This window comes from Drosophila mojavensis, unplaced genomic scaffold, assembly GCF_018153725.1.
Source record: "Drosophila mojavensis isolate 15081-1352.22 unplaced genomic scaffold, ASM1815372v1 contig_74, whole genome shotgun sequence".
NCBI classification, from domain to species: domain Eukaryota; kingdom Metazoa; phylum Arthropoda; class Insecta; order Diptera; family Drosophilidae; genus Drosophila; species Drosophila mojavensis.
This window is the reverse complement of record NW_025318899.1, coordinates 15,501,789-15,526,763: the sequence shown is the minus strand read 5'-3', so window position 1 is coordinate 15,526,763 and position 24,975 is coordinate 15,501,789. Positions and strand designations below refer to the sequence as shown.

Below are 24,975 nucleotides of genomic sequence, written 5' to 3'. Positions count from 1 at the left end.
CGGGGCCTTGCACGAAAGCAAATTACGCATCTCTGAATTACACTGGCTACAGTTTTTCTACCTCCAATTGGCCAATATTGGGAACGAACCAACGCTAGCACTGCTCGGGGACCAGCGTGCAAGTTTCGCTGATGGAAATGCATTATGATGGCTCTAGTTACTGGATGAACTTTGGGCAAAATAATTGGATGGCGACTATCGAAATTTAAAGTTGAGTTTTTGAGACGACCATCGACACGTAGCAGCCCAATCTCATCAAGGAACGGTGACAGCGAGGCTAGACTGCTGGATGACGGAACCATTCCTTTATTTCGAAGAGCATTTATGTCGTCTGAGAGATGTGTTCGTTGAATCATTCTTAACAGTATATGAGTGCCGTTCCGGATGTCTGCTAGGGTTATTCCTGGACCATGACTTTTTTAATAAACTTTGATACGTATGCAAACGTACGCTGCAAGCGGCCGAAAGAATTCACAAACTTGCAGTCCATAGAGACATCATGGACTGCGTCCTTCTACAAGAAGCACAGTTCTTCGACGCTCAATTGAAGTTCTTTCTGGAAGTGCTGAGACTGGCCACTGAGATCTGGGCTTACAGAGGAAACCTGGACCGTTGAACCAATGTAATGATGCATTTAAATCCGAGGGCAATGCACCCCGAGATAATATATCCGCGGGATTCAGTGTTGTAGGTATATAGTGCCATTCCATTGCTGATGTGAGATCTTGTATCGTGGCGATGCGATTTGAAACAAAAACGTTAAATCGTCCGGGCTCGTCATTGATCCAAGAAAGCGCAACAGTAGAGTCAGACCAACAATGAAACTCGCCTGCGAAAATGCCTAAGCGAGCCACTTCATTCATTAGACGCGCAAGCAACTCTGCCCCGCATAGTTCCAGCTTGGGAACCGTGAGCGTTTTTAGAGGCGCAACTCGAGACTTAGAGCAAAGCAACCTGCTGATGGTATGCTGACCTCTGGATACAATATAAATGCAAGCTCCGTATGCCTCGATGCTGGCATCGCAGAATCCATGGACCTCAACCTTCGATCCTGGTATTAATGATAGCCTGGGAAATGCACTACTAAGACCATTGCCAAAGTTGCTGCAAATGTCTAGCCATGCAGTGTGACATGCAGACGGGAGACTCTCATCCCAATCAAGTTTATGCCTCCAGAGTTGTTGCAAGAAGATTTTAGCTTTCGTTATTACTGGGCCGACCAGGCCGAGGGGATCATAAAACCTAGCAATAGACGAGAGAACAGAGCGCCTGGAGGGCTTAGAGGCTGAATTCAGAGCTAGATATGAGAAAAGAAGTTGATCAGATGCCGGATCCCATGCAAGGCCAAGTGTCTTTGTAATGTCGCTGCCATCGTTGAACCTAATGAGCGATTCCTTGTCGCAGTCTGTTACGCCGTCCAGTACCATGGGATGGCTTGAACACCACTTCCTCAATTTAAACTTCCCACATGCCAAGATTCCAGCTGTCTCTTGCATAACAAGTCTTGCTTCTTCGACTGAATTTCCTCCACTAATCAAATCATCAACATAGAAATCGCGAAGCAGTACGTCGGACCCGACTGGGAATGCGTTCCTTTCATCTACGGCAAGCTGATGCATGGCGCGCACAGACAAAAATGACGCTGGTTTTGTTCCATATGTTACCGTATCAAGCCTGAAAACTTCCAACTCATCATCTGGTGAATTCCTCCATAAAATGCATTGTAGATAGCTGTCCGGCTCAGGTACTTTCACGCAACGATACATTTTGCAAATATCGCCGGTGAGTGCAACTGGATAAGATCGGAAGCGCAATAATATGTCGACTAATTTTGGCTGAATGACGGGACCTGACATTAGAATGTCATTCAACGAATGCCCAGTTGTTGTAGATGCAGATCCATCAAAGACGACGCGAAGCTTGGTAGTTGTGCTATCATCCTTCAGAACGCAGTGATGAGGAAGAAAATATCTGCATAGATGGAATGAATTTAGAGGAACGCGTGACATGTGACCAAGTTCAAGATACTCTTTCAGAAATGCTGAGTATTGAGACTTTATATGCGGCAAACGACTCAATTTCTTCTCCAAATTGAGAAACCGATGTCGCGCTTGCTCATAAGAATCTCCAAGAAGCTCACAACTAAGCTTAACAGGCAGGCGTACTGTATATTGGCCACTAGCCAATCGATTGTAATGCCTCGCAAAATGCGCTTCGCAGTCTGAGTCTTCCTTGCTGAACTTTACAATGGAATCGCTGCAGCGCTCAACTTCCCAAAAGCGACGAACGAGACTGTCCAACTTGATATCAGCACAGGAGTCTGTAATCGGATCCAAAGGCGTCTTTGAAGCTATTAGCACGGAGTTGTGGTTGCGAGCCTCGCCACCTGATACAACCCAACCAAGACGAGTCTTCTGTAACAATGGAAGTCCAGGCATCAACTTGATTTGTCCCACACAGAGCAAATCATAAAACAGGCTAGCTCCGATAAGCAGATCTACTCGTTGCGGCCTATGGAAAGCTGGATCTGCCAGCACTATATTTTGCGGTATGCTCCAATTGCTCGTATTCACATTAGAACTGGGCTGCCTGCCAGTTATATTTGTAGCTACCATAGCCGTTATGCTAGTTGTATATTCAGATGCATGAGCTTGAAGAGTGAGGCAAATGCTGCTGCCATCCATGGCAACATTGGAGTCGCCTACGCCGCATACAGATGCCACCGATTTTGTTCTCTTAAGTTGCAGGAGATTCGCAAATCTGGCTGTAATGAGATGTAGTTGAGAGCCTGAATCTAAAAGTGCACGACAAGGAACAAGCTCGCCAAACCGATTCCTTGCCAGAACCACTGCGGTAGCCAGGAGCACAACATCGCTGTGCCGATCCTTGGATAAGAGAGTAGTGGCTGGTGCTGAGGGCTGAGGGATGGTCTGTACTCTTGATGTTGAAGATTGTTGATGGGGCGGAATTGCTGCCTGCGATGTGCTGGAGTGGCCGAGATGAAGAAGCTTGACTGATGCTTGACTCCACAGACCCGACAACTGCGCGAGCCACATTGTCGCGACTGATGACCTCCCTTGAGACAATTCAAACATAAGCCAGCCTTTCGGACCTCATTCAGGTGAAGACTAGGAGACAAGTTTGCGAATCTTGGGCATTTGTAGATTGTGTGCTCAAGATCATTACAAAAATTGCAACTGTGAGTACTGTGGCCGGTTACGAGAAATGCTGATCTACTGGTAGCAACCTTACTGCAAGAATTCATCGGCTTACTTGACGAATAGTTTGTAAGAGCAAATTTCATCGATTCCAAAGTACGGCAACGAAGCTCAAGAAATGAGGAGACTTCTTCATATCTGGGTATCTGAAGAGCCGTCTCTGAGTTGTCCAATTTCTCTTCCCATTTAGCTTGTGAGGCCTCATCAAGCTTCTGTAGCAGTATCTGAGCAATCATGGCACTGGCTATCTGCTCTGTTGTGCCCAGACTACTGAGCGCACGCATATGGACATTGAAGCTGTCAGATAGCTCACGCAGCTTGATTATGGATCCGTTTTCTACTCTTTTGAGACCTAAGATCTTTACGATGTGGGCCTGGAAGATTAAACGTCGGTTATCATATCTCTGCTTTAATAAATTTACGGCAATTGTATAATTATCATTAGAAATTTCCAAAGAGCGAACCGTATCCAACGCTGCGCCATCGAGGCAGGACCGGAGGTGCTGAAGTCTTTCCATATTGCTGATTTCTGGCCGACTTTCAATGATTGTAGAAAACATTGAGTAGAAATCAGCCCAATTAGCATATCCACCGCTGAACGTAGGTAACTTTAATGGCGGCAACGCAGGTGCAGCCTGCAATCTGGGAGCGGATGCGCGAGGAGGGTCACTTGGACGACTAAACGTGGAACTATGATGCACTTGAGCAGTACGACTTTGCACTTCGGACATTATTGTTGACTGCATGACCATTATTAAATCATCAAAGTCAGTGCGCAAATTGCTGGACATCTCAGTAAAGTCGAGCTCCTCTAGACTTTCATGGGCCTTGCTAAAGGAGTGACTTAGCTTGTCGATATGCTCCAGTAGAACATTTAGAGTGCTGTCACTGTGATCGGCAAGAGCATCTGAATCGACCTTGGATTGTAGCTTTTTTACGCGTTCAAACACCGACTGTACCTTGAGCTTATAAAACCGCACGCGATCTTCGGGAGCAACTGCACTAGCATCTAAATTCGCCATGACGAGTACAGCAAGAGCAACACGATAGAGTTCAAAGTCGTTGGTGCGAGCGCGATTGCAAGAGTAAGTAAATGTATATATGCTATAGCGCAGACTTGGAATAAGTCGTATTTGTCGAGCAGAGTACTTGCAACTTTAATAAACTGGCAAAGAATTATATTATGGTACTCAAATAATATACACGTATGAATTGTTGCACACCGGTACGATTATTATGGACGCGCTCGTATCGCAGCCGTGGCGAAAAAGTGCAATGTCAACGAAGAATAACGGCAAGCATGTAATTACACTGTGCTTATGTAAACTTAATCACTTATAGATTGAAGCTATAGAACACGCAGTCACTAACCATAGACATAGTTCAGAAATTAGTTGATTCTTTATTAGATTGTCAATTGCAGAAGTTTTCGCATGTGTACTACTTTTACGGGCGCCAGTGTATTGCAGACCGAACGAAAGAGTGTCTGGCGAATTGGCAAAGTAACGGCACGCAACTAATCGCTATATACAATGCTTATGTTCACGGGTGTATGTATGTATGTGATGCTGTCAATATATATATGCAAATATGTAAAGAAACGAAAAGAGATCACGTCGGGGTCACCAAATGTTGAGCTATCGAGATTTTTCGAATAGCTTTAAATTATTAAACGATTGAATTTACTTAGTGATTAGTTTATTAGCGATTATTAGAGTTTACAGAGTTTATGTGATAGACGCGAGCAAGCGACTAGTCTGTCGTGCTGTCCGCTACTATGTTTGTAATAGTCAATCTAACACTGCATCTGCTCTAAACAAGAGTTAATTGCATACTAACTACAATGTACGCGAGCCGGCGGATTAAGCTGAGCCGGTGCGTGGGTGAAAGAGACAACGCAAAAGGGAGAGCGTGATCTCCGTTACAAATTCTCTTACATGATAACATATTCTATGAACTGCCGCTCTTAATTACAATGAAGCGATGATTGCTGAGCCCAACACCATATTTATATTATATATAAAAATATACCTAAAATCTGCAGTTAATTTGGTTGCCCTCTGCAAGTCGTTGCAGTCCACATTCCATACGTTCCAACATTTCATTTCCATTTTACTTTGCTGACTGCATTGAACCCTTTCCAGAGATTCAATAATGTGCTTAGGGCCTCTCGCTCTCTCTATCTCTCTCTTCTACTATCACAGCCACAGCTGCTTCAGACTTCGTATTATGCCGAAGATCATCTTAGGGCTGCTGCTTGTTGGACCGTTGGCATTGGGCTTTATACAATATTACTTCTGCTCTTAACGTGAGTGTCTATGGTATGCCTTCATTAGGGTGTTCCATTTTCTCCTGTATTCTATCTCTTTTTATTAACCATCGCTCCGTCAACTTTCGCATTAAGTCTGCTCAGAGATCTATTTGCTACTTGCTGCTCTCTGCATTACATGTTGAAGTGCTGATGATGATGATTATAATTATTAATGAAGAAAGTGGTGATAATCATAATTATAGTCTCTGTAATGATGATAACGATGTTAATGAAAAAATTGCTACTGATAATCTGCACTGATCTTCAGCTCTTGAAAATATTAATAAATAATCATATTGATATATATCGTATCGTATATTAAAAATATTAGAAAATTATTATATTAATTTTATATAAAATAAATAACATATGCTAACGATATTAAAGACCTTAATACAGTCTATGCTGCTGCTCCCTTCGTCTAAGTGCTTAGGGTATCAATTGCATCGACATCTGTGATACTTTTAAGTAATTACTCGTTAAATGAATAATCTATGATAATATTATCGTTCTCAGTCAACTGTCTATTGGCAGCAGTGAAATGTTATCGGTTTTAATCCTTTTGACTCGCAACTCGCATTAAGTCGACTCGCTGGCAGTTGGCGTTGTTTGAGCTCTCCCCCTCCCCCTCTCCTCCCCCTCTCTCACACGCTGCTGGCCCCAAGAAGCCAAACTCTTTTTAATAGCTGCGTCAAAAGTTGTGCAACGGCCGGGCCGCAAAACGTTTTAACTTTATGCTAATTAACTAAACGCCACGCTCGCCGCTGCTGAACTGAGAAAATCCCTAACTAAAAACGATTAAACGTCATTAGCATTATAATAGCATCGCGACTTTGACTTTGAACGTGAACGTGGACGTGTAGCCCCAGCTGGCATTCCACCTTTGCCCGCCCGGCTGACCCCTCCGCTGGCCCCCAGCTAATGAATGGCCACTCATTCATCTTCGCAGCATCAGCAGCGCCAGGAGAGCAGCAGCAGCAGTCGCAGCAGACGTCGCAGCAGCAGCAGCAACAACAACAACAAAAGCAAAGTCATTTAGGGTTTCATTTTAATTGTAATTAAAGCGATTATTAAGGCGCAAGTGCTCAGGAATTTTTTATTCCTGCTGCACGCTGTAAGCAAGTAAAAGAAGTGTTAAATGGGGTATTTTATTAATCTATTAATTAACTGTAATTTTAAACCTAATTAACAGTAGCTCAGCTTACATTTTATACGAATTTTCTTTATATAAAAATTACTTTTTTATATGCAACTCTATATTTTCCTTACAGGGTATTTCATAGTCCCTGCCATCAAACTGCTCTTTTCCATTTTAATGCTCTTAAATTCCCTGCTTAATCTTTGCTACCTGCAACTACCTGGCAGCTAGCTCATTTTCAATTTAAAAAAGTCTCAGCAACTTTTTCTATTTGCTCCACTCGACTTTTGCCAGAGAGCAAAGGCCTAAAGGCTTTTCAGTTTTCCGTTTTTCGTTTTCAGCTTTCAGGTTGGCACAAAACGCTTTCTTCTTGCTGGGTTTCCAGTTACCAAAAAGCACACTAAAAAAGTAAAATGTGACATTTTGTTGTTATTTGTTTGCTGGCGACAAAACTTGTAGCTGCTGCTCGAGTGGGTGCCCGGGCATGGAACTACGTTAACTTTCGTAGTTTACTTCCATTCAATATAAATTGATTTGCTTTCTAGGCAACAAATTGCAGCTCAGCATTATGTAGCATATAAAATGTGCATGGCCACATACATATATGTAATACAATACTTACATGTATGTAATATAATAAGGGCAGACTAAATTTGGGATATCTAGAGAGGATGTGTGAGCGATATGTACTATAGAGTGACATATAATAAAGATGAGATATGTTTACATTTTACACAATGCAGTTACATGTATTACATTTTTATCATCCTGATCTTTCATTATTCTCAATTGTTACTAAAATGCATAAATATAGTCTATGCTATATATATTCATTAACCTTCCAGATAGATAAGAAAAAATTCAAAATTATAATTATATTTGATGACAATGTTTTCTATTTTCCAATTTTCCCAATTATTCTGATTTAAACTTATATATAAACTCATATTAATTATGTTTCCCAGTCCGTTAATAAAACTCATTTGAATTTAATTTTTCATTGTTTAGCCTAGATCATAAATTTATTAATACATTAATCAAATGTCTTCTATGGCACATTCACAGACTCAATTTTATTTTTGTTTTGTTTTTTTTTGCTAAACATTTAGCCATGACACTTCGCACTTCACATTCAGTTCAACTGCAATGAGATAAGAAAATAAATACAGATATATTAAAAATGTTTTATTAATATTACAAAAAAAAAAATATCATGATAATAACAATTTCAATCGAATCGCGGCTATTAAAGCTTTAATTAATTTTACCTCCACTAAAAATAAAAACAAAAAAAAATCCAATTAATATGACATAGATCAGTTTTAATGGTCGTTCGTCTAATTAAAGATTTTCTCTCCATCTCTCATCACACACACACATACTCACACACCGAATATTAGTCGTAAAAACTTTTACGACTCAAAGGAGACGCTGTAAAACCTATCCAGGCAATTAGGCAGCATGGAAAATCAAGAAGCAGGCTGAAAAGAGAGCGGCTGCCGAATGAAAAGCAAATATTATTATCGATGGCAAAATGCCCTTTCGGATGACAAGTGGCAAAAATGTACCGAACTCTGTTTGAACACTTGCCCAAATAACTAGCAGGCCTCTCTCTTGCTCAATATTGCCTTGCCCTGTCTGTCTCGCTGTCTTTCCTTCTCTGTTCTCTTTCTCTGTCTACATGAGTCCCTCTCTCATTTTTTTTGACATTGAAACGGTAGTAGATGGAAACAACTAACCACTTGCATGACACGCTGTTAACTTGAGGTTTTTCGGCTAATGAAAGTTACGGCCATGCAGCAGCAGCAGCAGCAGCAGCAAAAGACAACGGAGAACGTGTATTAGTAATGATAAAAAGAAATATATCCTGTACAGGTAATTAGAGAAGAGGTAATTATGTATATGTAGTTGCTGTATAAATTTATATATATTTAAAAAATTAATGAATCAATAAATATAGAGGGAAATTAGTAGTAATAAATTAATTTATAATACAAATAAATAAAAATATAAAAATCAAGCATACTAATTTATCTTTTCTTTATTATTATGTTATTATTTTATTTGACTTATAACAAATATATAAATAGGGGTATTAAACATATTTTAGAAAATTAAATAAATAATACAAAAATAAATAAAATAAAAATATTTTTTAAATTAAATAATAATATAAAAAAAAATACAACATTGTATATTAAATAAATATTATGATAATTTATACTATTGTTGAATAAATTGCTCAACTTAAAATAATGATAATAATTTATGCAGGCAAAATATTAATTTTCAGCTGGAATAAAAATTTCATGAGTGCACCACCTGTCCACGTGCATCTCTTACAGGGTATTTGGAAAAAAAAGAGACAAAAGCGTAGAGCAAAGAATAACAGACGCCACACACTTGACATATGTGTTGGTCTCCCCGGAGCTGCAGAGAGTGAAAAAAAAGATGAGACGAAGAAGAACCACAGGCAGTGAGCAGAGATGGAGACAGTATATACTACTAGATATTGCAGAATTGTGTGTGTGTGTCAGTGTGTGTGTGCTGTGGATTTTACGCACTGCTAAATAAGCAATTTGCAAAATGCCCAAACCAATAACATAACAAATGACAGTGGCTCCAACAGCGATGCGGTTAGCTGACTGGATAACTGGCTGTTGGCTGAGCTGAGCTGGGCTGGGCTGGGCTGGACTGGGTCTTGCCTTGGCTTGGCTTAGCTAGAATTCGTTTCGCTCTGGCTGGGTTGGAAGATGGCAGCTGCAACTGCAGCTGAAAGCTCAAGCAGCAGCAGCAGCAGCAGCATTTGGATGGCTAATGAAAATAAAGGTTAAGGCAAGCAAATGTGCAGCCATGCCACAACGTGGGGCACGTAGCAAACGCCGCACACACGCTCACACACATACACGCACACGGGGCGAGTGTGAAAGTTTTTCTTGTCAACCCCGTGTGGCTGCAAAATATTTTGGTTTGATTGGTTTGCCCATCCTATTCAGTGGGCCAAAAGTGGTTTATTCAAATGCCAAAGCGTTTGCCCTTGGCCACTCGCAACCACAAAGGAAAAACGGATGAAAAAATGAACAACGAAGCAGCTAAACTTGAATGGAAATTTGCAGGTGTCAGCAATTGAGACACTTGACTAAAGAGCTTAACAGCGGCAAGGGAGTACAAAACGAGTCACAACTTTAAGTCGAGTAAGTGGTGCAAATGTAATCAAGAATAGATATGTTAATTATAATATAATGCATATGATAGAAGAGAGAAAAAATAATAATTAGTAAGCAGATTGCATTAGTTGTTCAGGTGAAGAGCATCCCAATTAAATTCTCATCTCTTAAATCCGACTTTGAGTCTCAACCATATTGCTCACTCTGCTTTATGCACATTCGCTCTGAAAAACTCTCAGAGCAGCCGCAACAGAAGGCAAGTTTTCTTCAACTCATAAGGCTTAACTTCCTAATAGAAGCCTAAAAGCACACTCTGAATATTTAAAGTCAGGCTCCGAGCTGGGTGGGCCACAGTATTTTGGATGGGCCTATGCCAACGTCGACAACGTTGACAACGTCAACAGCATCAACACAACCGCAAAACATCAAACTGCGTTGCAGCAGGAGCGCAGTTAGCAACGGGACAGGGGAGCGGCAGCTGCGGGGGGCACGAGGTAGTAGTAGTAAGAGGAAGACCACCAGCAGAAAGGACATCTACTGGGGGAGTCTGGGCAACTTCGAGGTTACGGAGGCTAAACGCAAAGCCGTATAATTTACAGCACACCTCAATGGGCAGAGCGTGTGGGCGTAGACCAGACAGACAGGCGGCGATAGCAGACAGTGGGACAAAAGCAAGAGTTACCGAATGAAATTGAAGAAAATCTAAGTGTGAGTTAAATAGAGACTTTGAATAATACTACAATAAATAATATTAATAAAAAAATTATATTAAATATAAATATTTTAAATTATTAAATATAAATATTTTAAATTATTAAATATAAATATTTTAAATAAATAATTAAAAAAAAATAAGTTAATTTAATTAAAAATAATATATATAATATTATATTTGAAGAGAAAAGTAAAAAATAAAATAATCTATATTAAAATAAAATGAAATAAACATATATACATATATAATAGAAATATAATTATATATATTAATTAAAATATAATAAATATATAATTCGCATAAGTTCTTAATCTTTGCTTCAACTGAAAATTCAGAATATTAATGCATTTATTTATACAAGTTATATTCTGAATCAAAACAGAAAGCATAACAAGCATTTCATATATATCTATATATATATATATATATATAGCACATCATTTGCCACACTGTGCATCAATGGGGAGTCAGCACTTTGATGCATTTGACAGCGGCAGCGATGGGGGCGTGTCTAAACACCTACACCGATGATAATGGGCCGGCGTCTGTTTATGAATGTAGCGCTGACCAGCGTGGAGTAGGACCGAACTGTGATGGCGATGGCGATGGCGATGGCGATGATGATGATGATGACGATGACAGCACGCATAATTGGCGCTGTGCATCTTGAAGTCATGCGGAGCCGGTGCCATGGTTTTCAACTGAAGCAACAGACGTGCCGGAAATCAACTTAACACAACCGCAAAAGCGCAATCTCCTTTACTACAGGCGGCCACAATGCAGCCGTCCAATAGGTTTTTGTTTCCACTCTTATTTTTTAGTCCCCTTCCCTCTCTCCCCTCTTCACACAGTCTCCCTCCCTCCCTCCTGTGCTTGTTGCGTGTGTTGGCATTTTGGATAATTGGTGTGTCCATGTTGGCCATTGGAGCAAAGGCTGCTCTGCTCTGCTCTGCTCTGCTCTGTCTGCCCGGACTGCCATTTCGACTCCCTGGCTGCACATTAAGTTGCGCTCCAGACCCCCTCCTCCCCCCTCGTAAAATTGACTTAATGATGCTTCGGTGCAACGACTCCTCGACCCTCGACCGCACAGCCCCTCCCTCCATCTGTGGCGACATTTGCCACGCACCCAATTGGTGTCCATCGGTCGGAGTCAGTTGCTCCCCGTGGTCCCATAATGATGTGGCCGACTCGTACTTTGCCTGCTTTGCATGTGCGAACTGTTGCCATGCATTTGGCAGACATGTTTTATGGCCTGTTGGCGCCTTCGAGCTTTGAACAACTTATTACCAAACACTTTTCCAAATGGATATTCTACTTAAAGAAGAGTTTGTGATCCCATTTCCTACAAGCAGAGCTTTATGCAAATGCAAAACAAATCAAAATCATCTCAAGTATTTTCTCTCTACTTCATTATAAATGCAGATTCACATTGAAAGAAATCAAATGAATTACAAAACAATTCCCGATGCTGCTGCAGCAAGCGTCAAGTGCATTAATTAAATTAAAGCCCCAGCCTAGGAATTTACACAAACAAAACTCAAATACAATAGAGAAAGAAACAAATTTCTGGCCGCTTAACGAATGAGCAATACTCTTTAGAAAATTTTAAAATATTTTTACAGTCCATCAGAAAGCAATTTATGTAAAGAATTTATTTATAAGCGACATTTTGGAATATGAAAATACATTTTATTTATTCTTAAATATATTTTGTATACTTTTATTTAATTGAATTTCAAATATATGATATTTTATATTTCTTTATTTTTTTTATATTAAAAAAAAAAATAAATATATAAAATTTTTGTATTTATTTTTATTTAATTGAAATTATCTAATTTCAATTTTTTATATTCTTGGTATATAAAAATAGACTTTATACATTTTTCATTAATCGAAATTCAAATACTTCGATATCTAAATTTTCTATATTTTTTCTGCTATAGCCTATATATCCTTTTCAAAAAGAAACATAAACGGATTGAAACATTCCAAAATATGCAAAGTAAACAAAGCGCAAAAATCTTTTGTAACCAGTCTCTGCTATTTGACTATTAATCAAAACAAATAGCTCAAGAGAAAATAAATATTTAATTACCGCTCAACAAGGGCTTTTGTAAATGTTTTCGTTTACAGCAGCGTTGGACGAGGGGGGCGTGGCAGAGTTTCATATTCTGTTAACGGCATTTGGGAATTCATAAGCCTCATTTTTGGTCTTTCTTTGCATTTCATTAGGGAAATGCATAAACAGTTCAGATTCTGCTGCTGCTTGCGCCTCTTACTCTGCCTCTGCTGCTGCCCCTGCCTTTGCCTCTGCCTCTGCCACTGCACAGCCCTTTTTTTGAGCCAATTTGAACATCTCAAGAACTGTTGCAGGCCATGGCATCCTGGCGCACCTGTTCTATTTTCCGTTCTACATTTCAGGCCAAACAGAAGTGGTGGGCGTGATGGGCGTGGTGGCAACTTGAAAGTCGAGTGTTGTCTGGATTTGATTGAGTCAAAGAAGAACTTACTCTGACAGTTAATTTAATTAGTCTGACATTTTGTTTGGCAATTGCCTGCACTTTGAATGCCCTGCGAAATGTGACAAAAGTAGGGTATCTTTGTCAGTTGACTTAATTATGAGTGGGAAAATGAAATAGAAAATGAAGCGTACAAATATTTGATCTATATTACAATTTATTTTACAACAGCTATCTTCACATATTTTTACTGCCAAATATTATATTACTAGATACAGCTTCTTTCTTTAAATTTATTGACAATATTCAAAAGTAATTTTACAGCTCAGTTGTACAAATTACAGAGTATATACTGATTGCTCAATCAGAATTCTGTTATTCAGTTCTATCTATATACTTTTTAAATTTCTTTAGACAACCAAGACTGATCCAAGTCTTGCAGTTCTGAAATGAAGTCTAAGCAATGAATCGAAGTATTATGCAGAGCCTCGCAAATGAATCATTGAAGATTATGTGCCTGAATAAAATAATCATAATAATCACTTAAGAGCTTAAGACATATATGTAAATATATACTAAATTAATATATAAATACATATGACTATATAAATATTGAAAAAAAAAAAAAATGAAATTCTCATATAGGTATATCTATGCATAAAATTGCAGAACTTTCTTTTAATTTCATATCACATAAAATCTATTTACAGAGCATCTTTCCGTTATATACGCCCGCCTCAAGTCATCATCAAGCCTTGTTAGTCGTAATTAATTGTATATCAACAAAAACGAAATGCCAAACAAATGGCCAAAAATATATCAAAAAGGCCATATTCTGTGTACGACTTGACAGTTACGACACTCAGCCTGTTCGTCGCTCTGTCGCTTTGTCGCTGGGTCGATTGTCGCTTGGTTGTTTCAGCCAAAATTGAAAACGCATTTGCCAATTTATAAATGTTGTGTACTTTCATTTCAATTGATTTGGTTTTCGATTCGCTCCGTAAAAGCCACAAAATAGCAACAAATATTATTTTACTTGCTTTTCGGCTTTTACGGCAATCAATTTTTGTGGCTCCATGCGAAAGACCACTAATGGTAGCCAATACCCTTCGATATTAGCAACGCATACTCAATTATTTTTAGTGTATGCATATGTGTGTGTGTGTGTGTGTGTGCATAGTTTGTGAGCACACAAATACACAAACACACACACATACACACTTGGATTGAAAGGCATTTTGTAAATATTGCATTTTGACCTCAAAAAGTTGAGCCAAAAACGTCAAAATAGTGGCAGGAAGTGAAGCTGAGTTGATTTATGTGATAAAATATTTTTGCATATAAAAAAAATGTATGTACACAGAATTTATATATTGCACATAAATACATAAAAAAGAATATGAAATAAATTTTGTATTAATTATAAAATATTCTTAAGCCTTGTTTCAGCTTCATACAACTTGATAGAGCTTAAGCAAAACTTAAACTAAACTTGAACAAGTTGCTGCAATTCTTTTCAGCTGCCAGCTAAACGTCACAAAATATTTACACAACACTTGAAAAAAAAGAGAAAGAGTTGGAAAAATTTAGCAAAGTTAAAATTTAAAAACTTAAAACTCTGTTGGGCCAAGCTAATGATGATGATTTTTAATGAAATACTTAAACAAGTTTTCTCAGCTTTTCCTGACACCCTGCCTGCCTACCTCTCTCTCTCTCTCTCAGTTTCTCTGTCTATTGCCCTCACTCGGCAATCAAAATTATTAATTCATGAAAATTTACAAAAATTTTCAAGCGCTTCTGTTGACTTTAGCATCCGTTTGCAAAGTTGTGAGCACATCCAAAAGGTAAACTTGCATAAAATCTACAGCAATAAATTTTGCAATTATCTGAGTGATAGAGAGAGATAGCGAATGAGGACGACAGAGAAGCATAGAAGGGCGGGCCTCGGTTAGCTGGCTAAGGCGCCATCTTTTAGTGCCGGCCATTGCCTAACAAAATGGCGCCAACTGGCGTCATTTTTATGCCCGATTGATGTGCAATATATTCAGAGCGCGTTGCAGCCAAATGACAATGACAGCAGCTGAAAGCAATTCCAGGAAGCAAAACTGAGCTAAGATGGGAAGTAGAGCTCTGAAGATATAAGCCAGAAGAGTCTAAAACATGTGTACAAAAACCAAAAACAGGTGAGAGAAGACATCAGAAGAGAAGCTTTAAAAGTAAAAATATAAATAGTTCAAGTCCGAGCAGAAAACAAACTTCTCGAGATCTAAGAAACAAATAACTTAACGAAAAAACTGCTAGAAAGATTAGTAAATAAATAGTTAGGTTGGTAAGGCGAACAATTGTTAAGTTTACTTCAGAGCTTAAAGAAGGAAAGCTCATGAAAGTTAGAGCTTTGAGCACAATGTCAACTAATGTGCTTTTCAAGTTGAAAGCTTTGTAGTGCTAGTTCAAACTAAAACAAAAAAGTAATTTAATCAAAGTTGACAAAAGCTTTAAAGACATTCAACACGAATATACTAAAGAAATATCTGTCAATCCGTGCCACCACAAAGTAGAGACGCAGTAAAAGTAAAATAGAGCTTATTTTAAGACGCTATACAACACTGCTTTTTTATGTGAAGTCTCACTTTCAGCCAGCGTCATTTAGAATTGGTAACTTAAATTAATCGTTGCCAGAGAAGCTGACAAATCCATTTCTAAAACGATTTTATTGGCAGTAGATATTTCTTCAGAAAAAGCGAATTCAGGTTAGGTGGGCCATGGGTTGGGACAGTGTGGGGTAGTGTCTTGGGAGGAGCGACTGTTGCCAGTTTTATGATTGCAGCGCACGTCGAAGACGTTGCACGTCATCAATTCTTTTGACATGTCCTGCGGCCATTAAGGCTGAAGGAGCTGACGACGCCGACGTAGCCAAAGACAGTTCAATGCAGAGTGTGTGTGTGTGGGTGTGTGTGTGTGTGTGTAAGTTTCCGCTGCCTTTCCGTTGGCTTTTCCCTGTGGCTGCGTCTCAAATTAACCTGATACCAGCCGCTGCTTTACGTATGCTGTCAAATTTCCCAAACGCAGGCGGAAGCATTTCCCAGTCATCAGCCAGCAGCGGAAGCGTATCGAAGGCGCCTCCTGCTCATTAAAAATGCAATCGTCCTTAGAGTACTCGATCTCTGTGAGTGTGTGTGTATGTGTGTGCGTCATGAATAACCCAAGAGCTGACATTGACTGCTTATTGTATAACTTGGCCATATTAATGGCTGTCAATATTGATACCACTCGTGGCAAGCAGCCTTTTGTGTTGCCTCAAAATCCAATCGCTTGTCGGCATTCAATTATCTATCTGCATCGTGTTGCATGCTGGTCATGCTGCCTGTCTCTTATCTCTTAGCTCTTGGATTATGGTATTGGCCAGGTTTTTGTTGCCCAGCCCACAATTATAATTATGCTAATGCTAATGCATGCTATTCACTAGCTCGTTGCATTCCCATTCAATAATGAATGTATACAAATTTGCATTTGATTAGCCAAAGGCAAGAGCCAAGCCGGCTATTTAGATATTTTCTATGTAATGAATTCGAATTAATATCTGTTTGCCACAAACATTGCCAATTTATATATATCCTATTGATGTAGGAATTGAGCTCAGTTAGAAATGCAGGCAAACGGAAAAGCTCTCTAAAGTCGAAGCAAAATTATTAAATAAATGAAAAATGATATGCATAAATAATTCATTTCTGATTTTCTCAAATATTTGACAATGCTTTAGTCAAACAAAAAAAATTTTTGTTTATGCAACGTATTAATCAGAGAAATGCATTTTTATGATGGCTACAAAAGTTTAGGCTGCGCAAGCGGGCAGGCTAGTGGGAGGGGGGCACAATGTTTGACTGCTTCGCTCTGCTCGCAGCAGCTAGAAAATCCATTAAACTTTTACGACCAGTGTAAACATTAAGTTGCATATGCAATTTTATGTGCAAAGGGCTAAACGCCGCGGGCATTGCAACAAAATTTCCTAACTTAAGCGCGCCCCATTCGCAGCTTCACAGCCTCAGAGCCTCAGAGCCAAACGGGACGGACGCGTTTATCTAACGCCTTAGATATTGTAGCCAACTGTGATTTCATTTCTTTTCGGACTGCCACTAAACACAGGAAAATGTTGAAAATATCTTATGAGCAGCAGGAAGTGTTGCAACTACTCTAAATTACTGGCAGTTCCGAAGAAACTGAATGGAAGAAAGTCGAAATATATTTGAAATATATTGCCGAAATATATATGAGCAAAACTAAAGGGACTGAATGGAAGATATGGAATAATATATAATATGAGGGAGTGTATATCATATTATAGAACCAATGGACATATTAGGTCAGTCAAGCAAAATGTACTTGGATTATATTTATATCGTATAATAAAAAGAGACAGTCTTATTTAATTATTTATATTTTTCGTTTTTTGCTTTATTAAATATTTATTTTATTATTCTTCTTCAGGCAATCTTTGAATTGTCTGTGCATTTCTCGTTATATATACGTGCTTGTATATATTATGTATATAATATATTATTTTCAGCTTTAGCTTATAAACTATAGCAGCTATATTTCCCCAGCAAACCTCAGTTTGGCAGGCCTGAAAGCTGTGTGAGCCGCAAGATCTATGAGTCAAGTGTAGCTGCTGCTGTGCGAATGACTTCACACAACACACACATACATAGTTTACATATACACACACACAGACACACTGTAGTCTCACAAGTTTTGGGCGTGTGTATTTACGATTTTGTAATATTTATGCTGTGACGCTTCTGCTGTCTCTACGCGTGTGTGTGTGTGTCTGTGTCGATGTGGCTTTTCCGTCAACTCTCAGTAGCTTCCCTTTAGCTCTCCCATCCACTGCCGCAGTCATTGCTATCTGGTATCTATGGCAACAGCTTTACGAGCTCAGCCTTAATTCTGGGCAGCGGCACAGTGGGTGGCTTAAGTGTGTGTTTGTGTAAGACTGTATGTGTGTGGCCTTTTATAGATAGTTTCAGCAAGTTTGTTGGCACTCACAACATTATAAATTTGCCATAAATTATCGTTATATGAAATGCAGCGAGTCGCTGATAGGGCGAACAGTAGCGGAACTTTGATTCAAAAAAACTGCGCAAAAAAAAGTTTATTATGCTAACGAGCGTATAATATATGGATAGAGACAAAGAGAGAGAGGGAGATGGGGCGGGAGAGAGATCGATGTATATAGGGACTTTATAAAATATACAATTAACATATGGATAGGAGATTTAGATAAATACATAGCTATATATGTACATAGAGAGATACAGAGAGAGAGAGAGAGAGAGAGAGAGAGAGAGAGAACATATCATCCACTAAGCAAGTAATTGAGAATGCTTCAAACAACATAATTAAACTCCAACTTGTCGTTTCATGATCGAGCAGAGAGGCAACTCAGAGAAAGTTTCAGCAGTTGAGATCGAACTTCTTTGGGAGAGGTCGGCCCTATAAAAAGACGAGCCTGCAGCAGCTCAGCTTCAGTCGTAGGGCCTTCTCACTCAGTGCAGTGAAGTGATGCTCCACCTCCTCCTCCGCCTCATTTTCTTCATCATTCTTCGGATTGTGTATTTGTAGTTGTATATTAGTTAATAATATTAAGCATAGAATAAGCTGCCTTTGTAATTATTATATTTATACTTTAAAGATCATTGATTATTAAATAATTATTGTAGTAATTATTGTTATAAGATAATGATCATTATGTTTATGATCACTGTGCTAAATATAAATAACTGTGTAAATAGTCAGTATAACATTGATCAATGTGTTAATGTTTATTGGGAATATGAAATGAACTGTCATAAATAAAATAATCATCATCTATATGATCATTAAGACTATTTGAAATGACGTTGATGATAACGTATTATATAATAATGTAACAACATATTGCAATTGATATGAGATCAAATTTTTTGAGAATCATAATAATTAATAAATTAATAATTAATTGCAATAAAATTTCAGTTTTAATTGTTTTATATTATAAATATAGCCCGAAGATTTTTGCTTCTTTAACATATTGCAGCTGGTCACAGCGTGAAGACTATTTGTCAGTCTGGCACTCCCGACTAGAGGCCTGTTATATATACACATACATAGCTATATTGCCTCGGTCATTGTACGACTTGGTAGCTATTGGCTTTCAGTCACTTGGCATGCTGCATAGCCTGGGGCTGCGTTTTTTATTTATGCGTGAAAGCTTTTACATTTTCGGACAACTCGCAACGCGAATATGTGGCATGTGGAGCTCCTCTTACACTCTCTCTCTGTCTCTCTCTCTCTATCTCTCTCTGTGTCTGGGCCACTTCAGCATTCGGAAATTAAAACTTTTTTATGGTCTTGGCATAGTTTATATATAAATTTAAATATATTGTTGCAAGTTGCAGTGAAGTCAAGTGGCGACCACACAAATTGGTCAAACTAATAAATTTTGTAGAACTTAACTAGTTTTTACAGCGATTTCTTTTTTGTCTGGGCCAACAAATGTTAGTTGAAAGTAATCCGCAAAAGTCCAGGATTTGAGCGTTAAATGATTAAGCGAGAAAAGGAATTATAAAACGCGAACAATGTAAAAAGTCATTTGTCACATGAACTGTTAGAACTGTTAAAACTTTGCGCGATTACAACTTGGGTGTAGAATATATTTAACAATTATTAAAGATGTTACTACTAAATTTTTTTAATATATTAACATTTAAATAAGAAATGTTCTTATAAAAATTAAATTATTAAATAATTTTAATAATATATTATTTAAAAATACTATAAAAAATACTATGTATATATATAAAAATGAATATAATAAAATTTGCATAGAAATGTTTTCATCAACAGTTTAATTTATAAATTATATATAAAGCACTTTAACAGGACAGCTCTCAATCATAGCAGCTAGCTAGGATCTGCCCAGTATTTTAATGGCACTTTATAATTCTATCAAACCTATATTTAAATAAGTTAAACAGAACTTAACAATGCATATTTTCAATGCACACAAACACATCTTTAAAGTATTAAAAAAAAAATTATTTATGTATTAATTCTTCAATGCACTCATAAAACAAAGTTCCTCAAAAGTTTCTCTATAAGAACTTTGATAAAGCTTTCGACGTTACCAAGGCACAATGCGAGCTTTAATCCACTTTGCATTTTTCTAAGTTTTCTCTAGATTATTCTCACAATCTCTACTTTTGTTCACTTACCTATTTAGCACGGCTATGATTTCTCCTTCCACTTGACCAGTTGCTGGTCCTCTTGATCCAGTCTTCGCATTCACTTTTCAGCAATTAGCAGTAAAATCTTGTTCATCAGCTCGTTGGCCACAGTTTCGTGCAGGGTATTCAGTCGTGCGGCAAGAAAATCGCCAAATTTGATATAGAGCAGCTCACGGTGCGTGGGCTGATGACGTGTGCTGGCAGCGCCGGCACCTGTGTAGCTGCTGCCAGGTGAGAGACGGCCCCCTGCACCGAGCACATTCATGTTCGCATTGGGCGGACAAGCGCCGCGATGATTACCATCTAGGTCATCATCGTCATCGTCATCATCGTACTCCAGGTCATCGTCATCATCGTCCAGATCACCAGCATCCACATCGATCAGCTCGTTATTCGTATTGATGATCAAATGCGGCGGAGGCGTGGCATACAGCCCACTTTTGGCCACCTGCAGGCGAGCTTTGAGCTGTTGCTTTGTCTGCGGTCGAATTGTGGCCAATTTCGAATGTGCCTGCGTCTTCTGGGCCGATCGACTGGCTGCCAGCTCATCGGGCTGCTCCTCCAAGTCCGGCGACTCCGGCTCGTCCTTGATGTAAATCGAAGGTGAGCTGCTGCAGGAGCGCGAACTGCCACACAGTTGCACAGGTGCAGCCGCTGTGGGTGTGGGCGTGGGCGTGGACGTGGGGCAGGGCGCGGCTGCCACCGCCAGAGGCAGCACAACAGCTGAGGGTGCCTTCTGCAACGAGGTGAGGGTCACGTCCGGCTGCAGCTGCAGCGCCTGCAAATGCTGCGCCTGCTGCTGCAGTGCCGCAGGCAGCTGGCTAATGCTGGGCTGGATTGCAGGTGATTTAATTGGCTGATTGTTGGGATTGTTTGGATCGCTGGGCGCAAAATATTGATATTCATCATGGGCTACGCTGTTGTTGTTGTTGTTTGTGTTGTTGATGTTGTTGTTGCTGTTGCTATTGCTGTTACTGTTGTTGTTGCTGTTGATATTTGTGTTAATGTTGTTGTTGTTATTGTTGCTATTTGTGCTATTGTTGTTGTTGTTGTTGTTGTGGGTAGTAGCCTCTGCAACAGGATGCTTAATGCGTTCACGAGATCTGAGAAGCAGAAAATTGATGTAAATTTTAATGTCATTATTTTAGTTAAATATTTAAGATGAATATTAGACATTTTTTGTACATTTAAATTTTTTGTAAATTATATATATATTTTTTTAAGTTTTATTAAAATGTAAAAGAAACAGTTAATACATATTGACATAGATATATATAAGAAACAAATTATTTAAAAAATAATTCGAAATAAATAAATTAAAATATATTTAGAAATATTTATAGGTGAATTAAAAAAATTAAACATAAGGGCCAAATATTTATTCTCTTTTAATTTGAAATACAACTCTTAATATAACGTTTATTAAAAATTTAAAAATAAATATTCATATTCTTCTTCTTATTAAACCACATATAAAGAGTTGTATTTTAAATTAGCCAATAAATATTTTAGACGTTTATTCCCATTTAATGTCTCCTATTCACCTATAAATATGTCTCTCCCTTGCACCATCCCCTCCCCCTTTTTTGTACTCACTTTCGCTCCCTGATGACCTCTTTGAGAAAGGCCATGGCATCGTAGTACTCCCACTTGGACTTGAAGCGCGTTGTGCCCAGCATTTTCTCGTGATTGAGCTCGCGTCGAAAGATCTCCCTGAGGGAGGTGAAGGTGCGCTGCACTCGCTCGCCATTCACGTTGAACATGCGACCCAGTTCGTTCCATTTGACGGCCTTCTTCTTGTCGGAGCGCTTGTAGTGCGGCAGACGGCAGTCCCACAGGATGGGATTGAGCCGAACTAGCTCGATGAGTCGGCGCTTTTCGATGTTGTGACGCGAGAATGCCATCTCAGTAGCTAACTCTTTGTCTTTCTCTCTCTCTCTCTCACACACTTACTCTGTCGTTCTCTTAAGAGTCTCTTAGCTTTTTGTTGTTGCTGCGGCCTCTTTTGTTGGCATTACCAAAGTGTCCACTGCGCATGACACTCACACACACGTGTGCGTGTGCGTCCTTTGGTCGCTTCGAGATGCTGCGCAAGCTGCGTGAAGTGAGAAAATCGTTAATATAATTTGTTGCCTGTTTATTGCCTTGATGGCCAACTGGCCGAAAAGTATGCAACGTTTCGGACACTTCATATTTAAGGGTTTGAGTTTGACTTGCGATTTGAACATTGTTTCTGAGCTCCGAGTTCAATGAACTGAGTGGAGCTGCATAGATAGGTTGGGGATTTTTGTCAGAGAAATGCGAGAAATGCAAATGCAATTGTAAAGCATAAAAGGTGGGAAGAGGAAGCAAAGGAAGTCTAATCAACTGCTGTAACTATGCAAAGCAGTTTAAAAATCAATATCAAATTAATATGGGGAAGGGGAAGAAATATGCACTATAATAATTAATAACTGCAGGATTCGATTGAGGAGTCACATTAGATATAGAGTTTTCTTTACTTAGTTAACACTTTAAAGCCTTTTAACATATATTTTGTTAGAAATTAGATGAATTTAATTTTAATCAATCTTAAATTTAAATATGAGAAACAGAACATTAGAGAACATTTTTTAATAACATTATTATTACTTTCTTTTTTAATAATTTGTATATAAATATTAATATGTCCATATATAAAAAAGTCTACTAAAAATACCGAAAAAAGATAGAATGAAATGTTATGCCAAAAAGATCTTAAACATGTTTATAAAGCAACAAAACATATCTAAGTGAACTGCAACAATAATTCCGATTTGCCGATTTGTAAAGCTAATGGGAACGGCATGTGATTTTTGAATTCAGTTGAACATGATGAGCAGGAATCCATATTATTTTATAAACATATGCACGCATATGTATATATAAATTTATATATGTCTGTATATTATATAGATATCTAAGTACTTCCCTCAAACAAAGTACAATTAAAAGTTAACCAAACAAAAAATCGCATAAAATAAACATTTGCAACGTTCTGGCTTCGCATTCCCAGAATTGAAGCGTTGTGGTCGAGAATGTGCAGGTACATATGTACATATATACTATACATATATGTATATGTATGTACGTGGATACATGCGCTACATATACAGCAAGTTGTGTATCGTTTGCAGATCTGATGAGCAATTGTTATGCGTTAAATGTGAAATTTTCATTAGAAATCATAATTAGATAGGTGAAGAGTACCTGAAATGATAATTTTGATTGATTGGGCTGATCGATCGACTGGGTTGTTAGATAAATTATAAACGATAGATAAAATGTTAAATGTGATTGAATCATACATACGAATCTTATACATAGAAATTGATTTACATGAATAGCTATTGAAGATAATTGATTGGGTACATATTTGATTGATTGAATAATCAGATCATTTTAGCTACTGAATACTTTGTTTATATATAGACATCTATATTTCATAAAATGTGTTTTTATATATGGGCGGAATTATTGGGACAAAGAAAAACAATAGGAAATTTGGTGATCTATAGATATACAGCTTATTTAGAGAAACTACGTCTTACCAATCCTTCAAGCAGATTTGCCCTTGTCACACGCACACTCTCTCTCCCTCTCTCTCGCTCCCTCTCTACCTGTTTGTTGCCTGCTCTGCTGATTGCGTTGTCTCTTTTCAGCTTACGTCAGAAGTTTTGTCGCCTCTTTAGCTTTGAATTTGTGATGCGTTTTCTTTTAGCTTTTGTTTTTTGCCAATTTCTCGTCTCAACTAATTTTCAATTGTGTGCTGCAGTGCTCACACACAATTACACACACATATAAATACATGTACACCCGCAGAAAGGCTATAAATACGCAAAAGATTTGCCGACTTGCTGATACCAACAACAACAACAACGAAAAGAGTATAAATTATAATTGATATAATTAAAACAATTTGTGTACGCACTTGCACGAGTTTAATTTGTTGAATCTCTTATGATTTTGCTTTGTGTTTTATTGTATTTTTGTTTATTTTTTATTTTTATATATATCAATTTTATACTAAAACATTTGGCGCCTCGTAAGCGACTAAAAACAACTTTTTCTTAGTTCACAATTTTCTGAGTTGTTTATTTGTTTGTTGTTGTTATTGCTGTTGTTGTTATTGTGTTTATTAACAATTTGAGCAGCACGTCGAGAATTTATTTCAATTTATTTCAATTAACAAAACGTTGCTTGTTGTTGCTTTTATTGCTGTTGTTGCTGGCTGTGCTCGGTCGTTAGCTCGTTTGCTGCCACTTGTCGCAGTGTTAGTAATTGTTGCTGTGTGTTGTATGAAGGCTATGCAACAACTATTTGCCACCACAAAAATCTGTAAACGATGCGAGCGCAAAATGTACCACAAAATTCACAAACACAGCTGCACTAAGCGCGTGTGTATGGCTGTGTGTGTGTGTGAGTGTGTATACACAAATAAGCGGGCGGACGCAGCGAGAGCAACAACTGCTACAACAGCAACAACAACAACAGCTACACTCACACGCACTCACACACATTCACACACACGCACAGCAGCACAATTGCAAGCTCAATTGATATTCGTATATTATTAATTTAAATTGTTTATTATATTTGTACATTTGTATCTGGCTGTGTGCCTTCGTGTGTGTGTGTCGGTGTGTCTGTTCGACAGCCCAACGCTTTGTTGCCAACGCTTCTT

At 38.4% G+C, this 24,975-nt stretch overlaps 2 protein-coding genes across 2 annotated transcripts; both read right to left on the bottom strand.

Annotated features, from left to right (window-relative positions):
• Window positions 1-1,942: 1,942 nt before the first annotated feature.
• LOC122757604 lies at window positions 1,943-4,240 on the bottom strand. Its single transcript, XM_044010286.1, has 4 exons — window positions 3,683-4,240; window positions 2,830-3,592; window positions 2,072-2,764; window positions 1,943-1,971 (listed from the first exon to the last, which is right to left on the bottom strand). The coding sequence occupies exons 1-4, from the start codon at window positions 4,238-4,240 to the stop codon at window positions 1,943-1,945; spliced, it is 2,043 nt and encodes a 680-aa protein (XP_043866221.1).
• Window positions 4,241-7,655: 3,415 nt separating this feature from the next.
• LOC6582657 (myb-like protein AA) lies at window positions 7,656-24,407 on the bottom strand. Its single transcript, XM_002008314.4, has 5 exons — window positions 23,843-24,407; window positions 21,870-22,368; window positions 21,280-21,376; window positions 20,262-21,198; window positions 7,656-7,808 (listed from the first exon to the last, which is right to left on the bottom strand). Exons 2-4 carry the CDS (start codon window positions 22,175-22,177, stop codon window positions 20,332-20,334), a joined length of 1,272 nt encoding a protein of 423 aa, XP_002008350.2. The 5' UTR covers window positions 22,178-22,368; window positions 23,843-24,407; the 3' UTR covers window positions 7,656-7,808; window positions 20,262-20,331.
• Between the last annotated feature and the right edge of the window lie 568 nt (window positions 24,408-24,975).

What these genes read in the sequence shown, in the direction of transcription:
- LOC122757604 (XM_044010286.1), bottom strand. Translation starts at nt 4,240, where the DNA reads ATGGCGAATTTAGATGCTAGTGCAGTTGCTCCCGAAGATCGCGTGCGG. An exon ending in ATGGCGCAGCGTTGGATACG is followed by an intron (nt 3,593 to 3,682) that starts GTTCGCTCTTTG and finishes TTAATCTTCCAG; the next exon opens with GCCCACATCGTAAAGATCTT. An exon ending in GTGGTTCTGGCAAGGAATCG is followed by an intron (nt 2,765 to 2,829) that starts GTTTGGCGAGCT and finishes ATCTCATTACAG; the next exon opens with CCAGATTTGCGAATCTCCTG.
- LOC6582657 (XM_002008314.4), bottom strand. Translation starts at nt 22,177, where the DNA reads ATGGCATTCTCGCGTCACAACATCGAAAAGCGCCGACTCATCGAGCTA. An exon ending in GAGGTCATCAGGGAGCGAAA is followed by an intron (nt 21,377 to 21,869) that starts GTGAGTACAAAA and finishes TCTGCTTCTCAG; the next exon opens with ATCTCGTGAACGCATTAAGC. An exon ending in GCAACAATAACAACAACAAC is followed by an intron (nt 21,199 to 21,279) that starts ATTAACACAAAT and finishes ACAAACAACAAC; the next exon opens with AACAACAGCGTAGCCCATGA.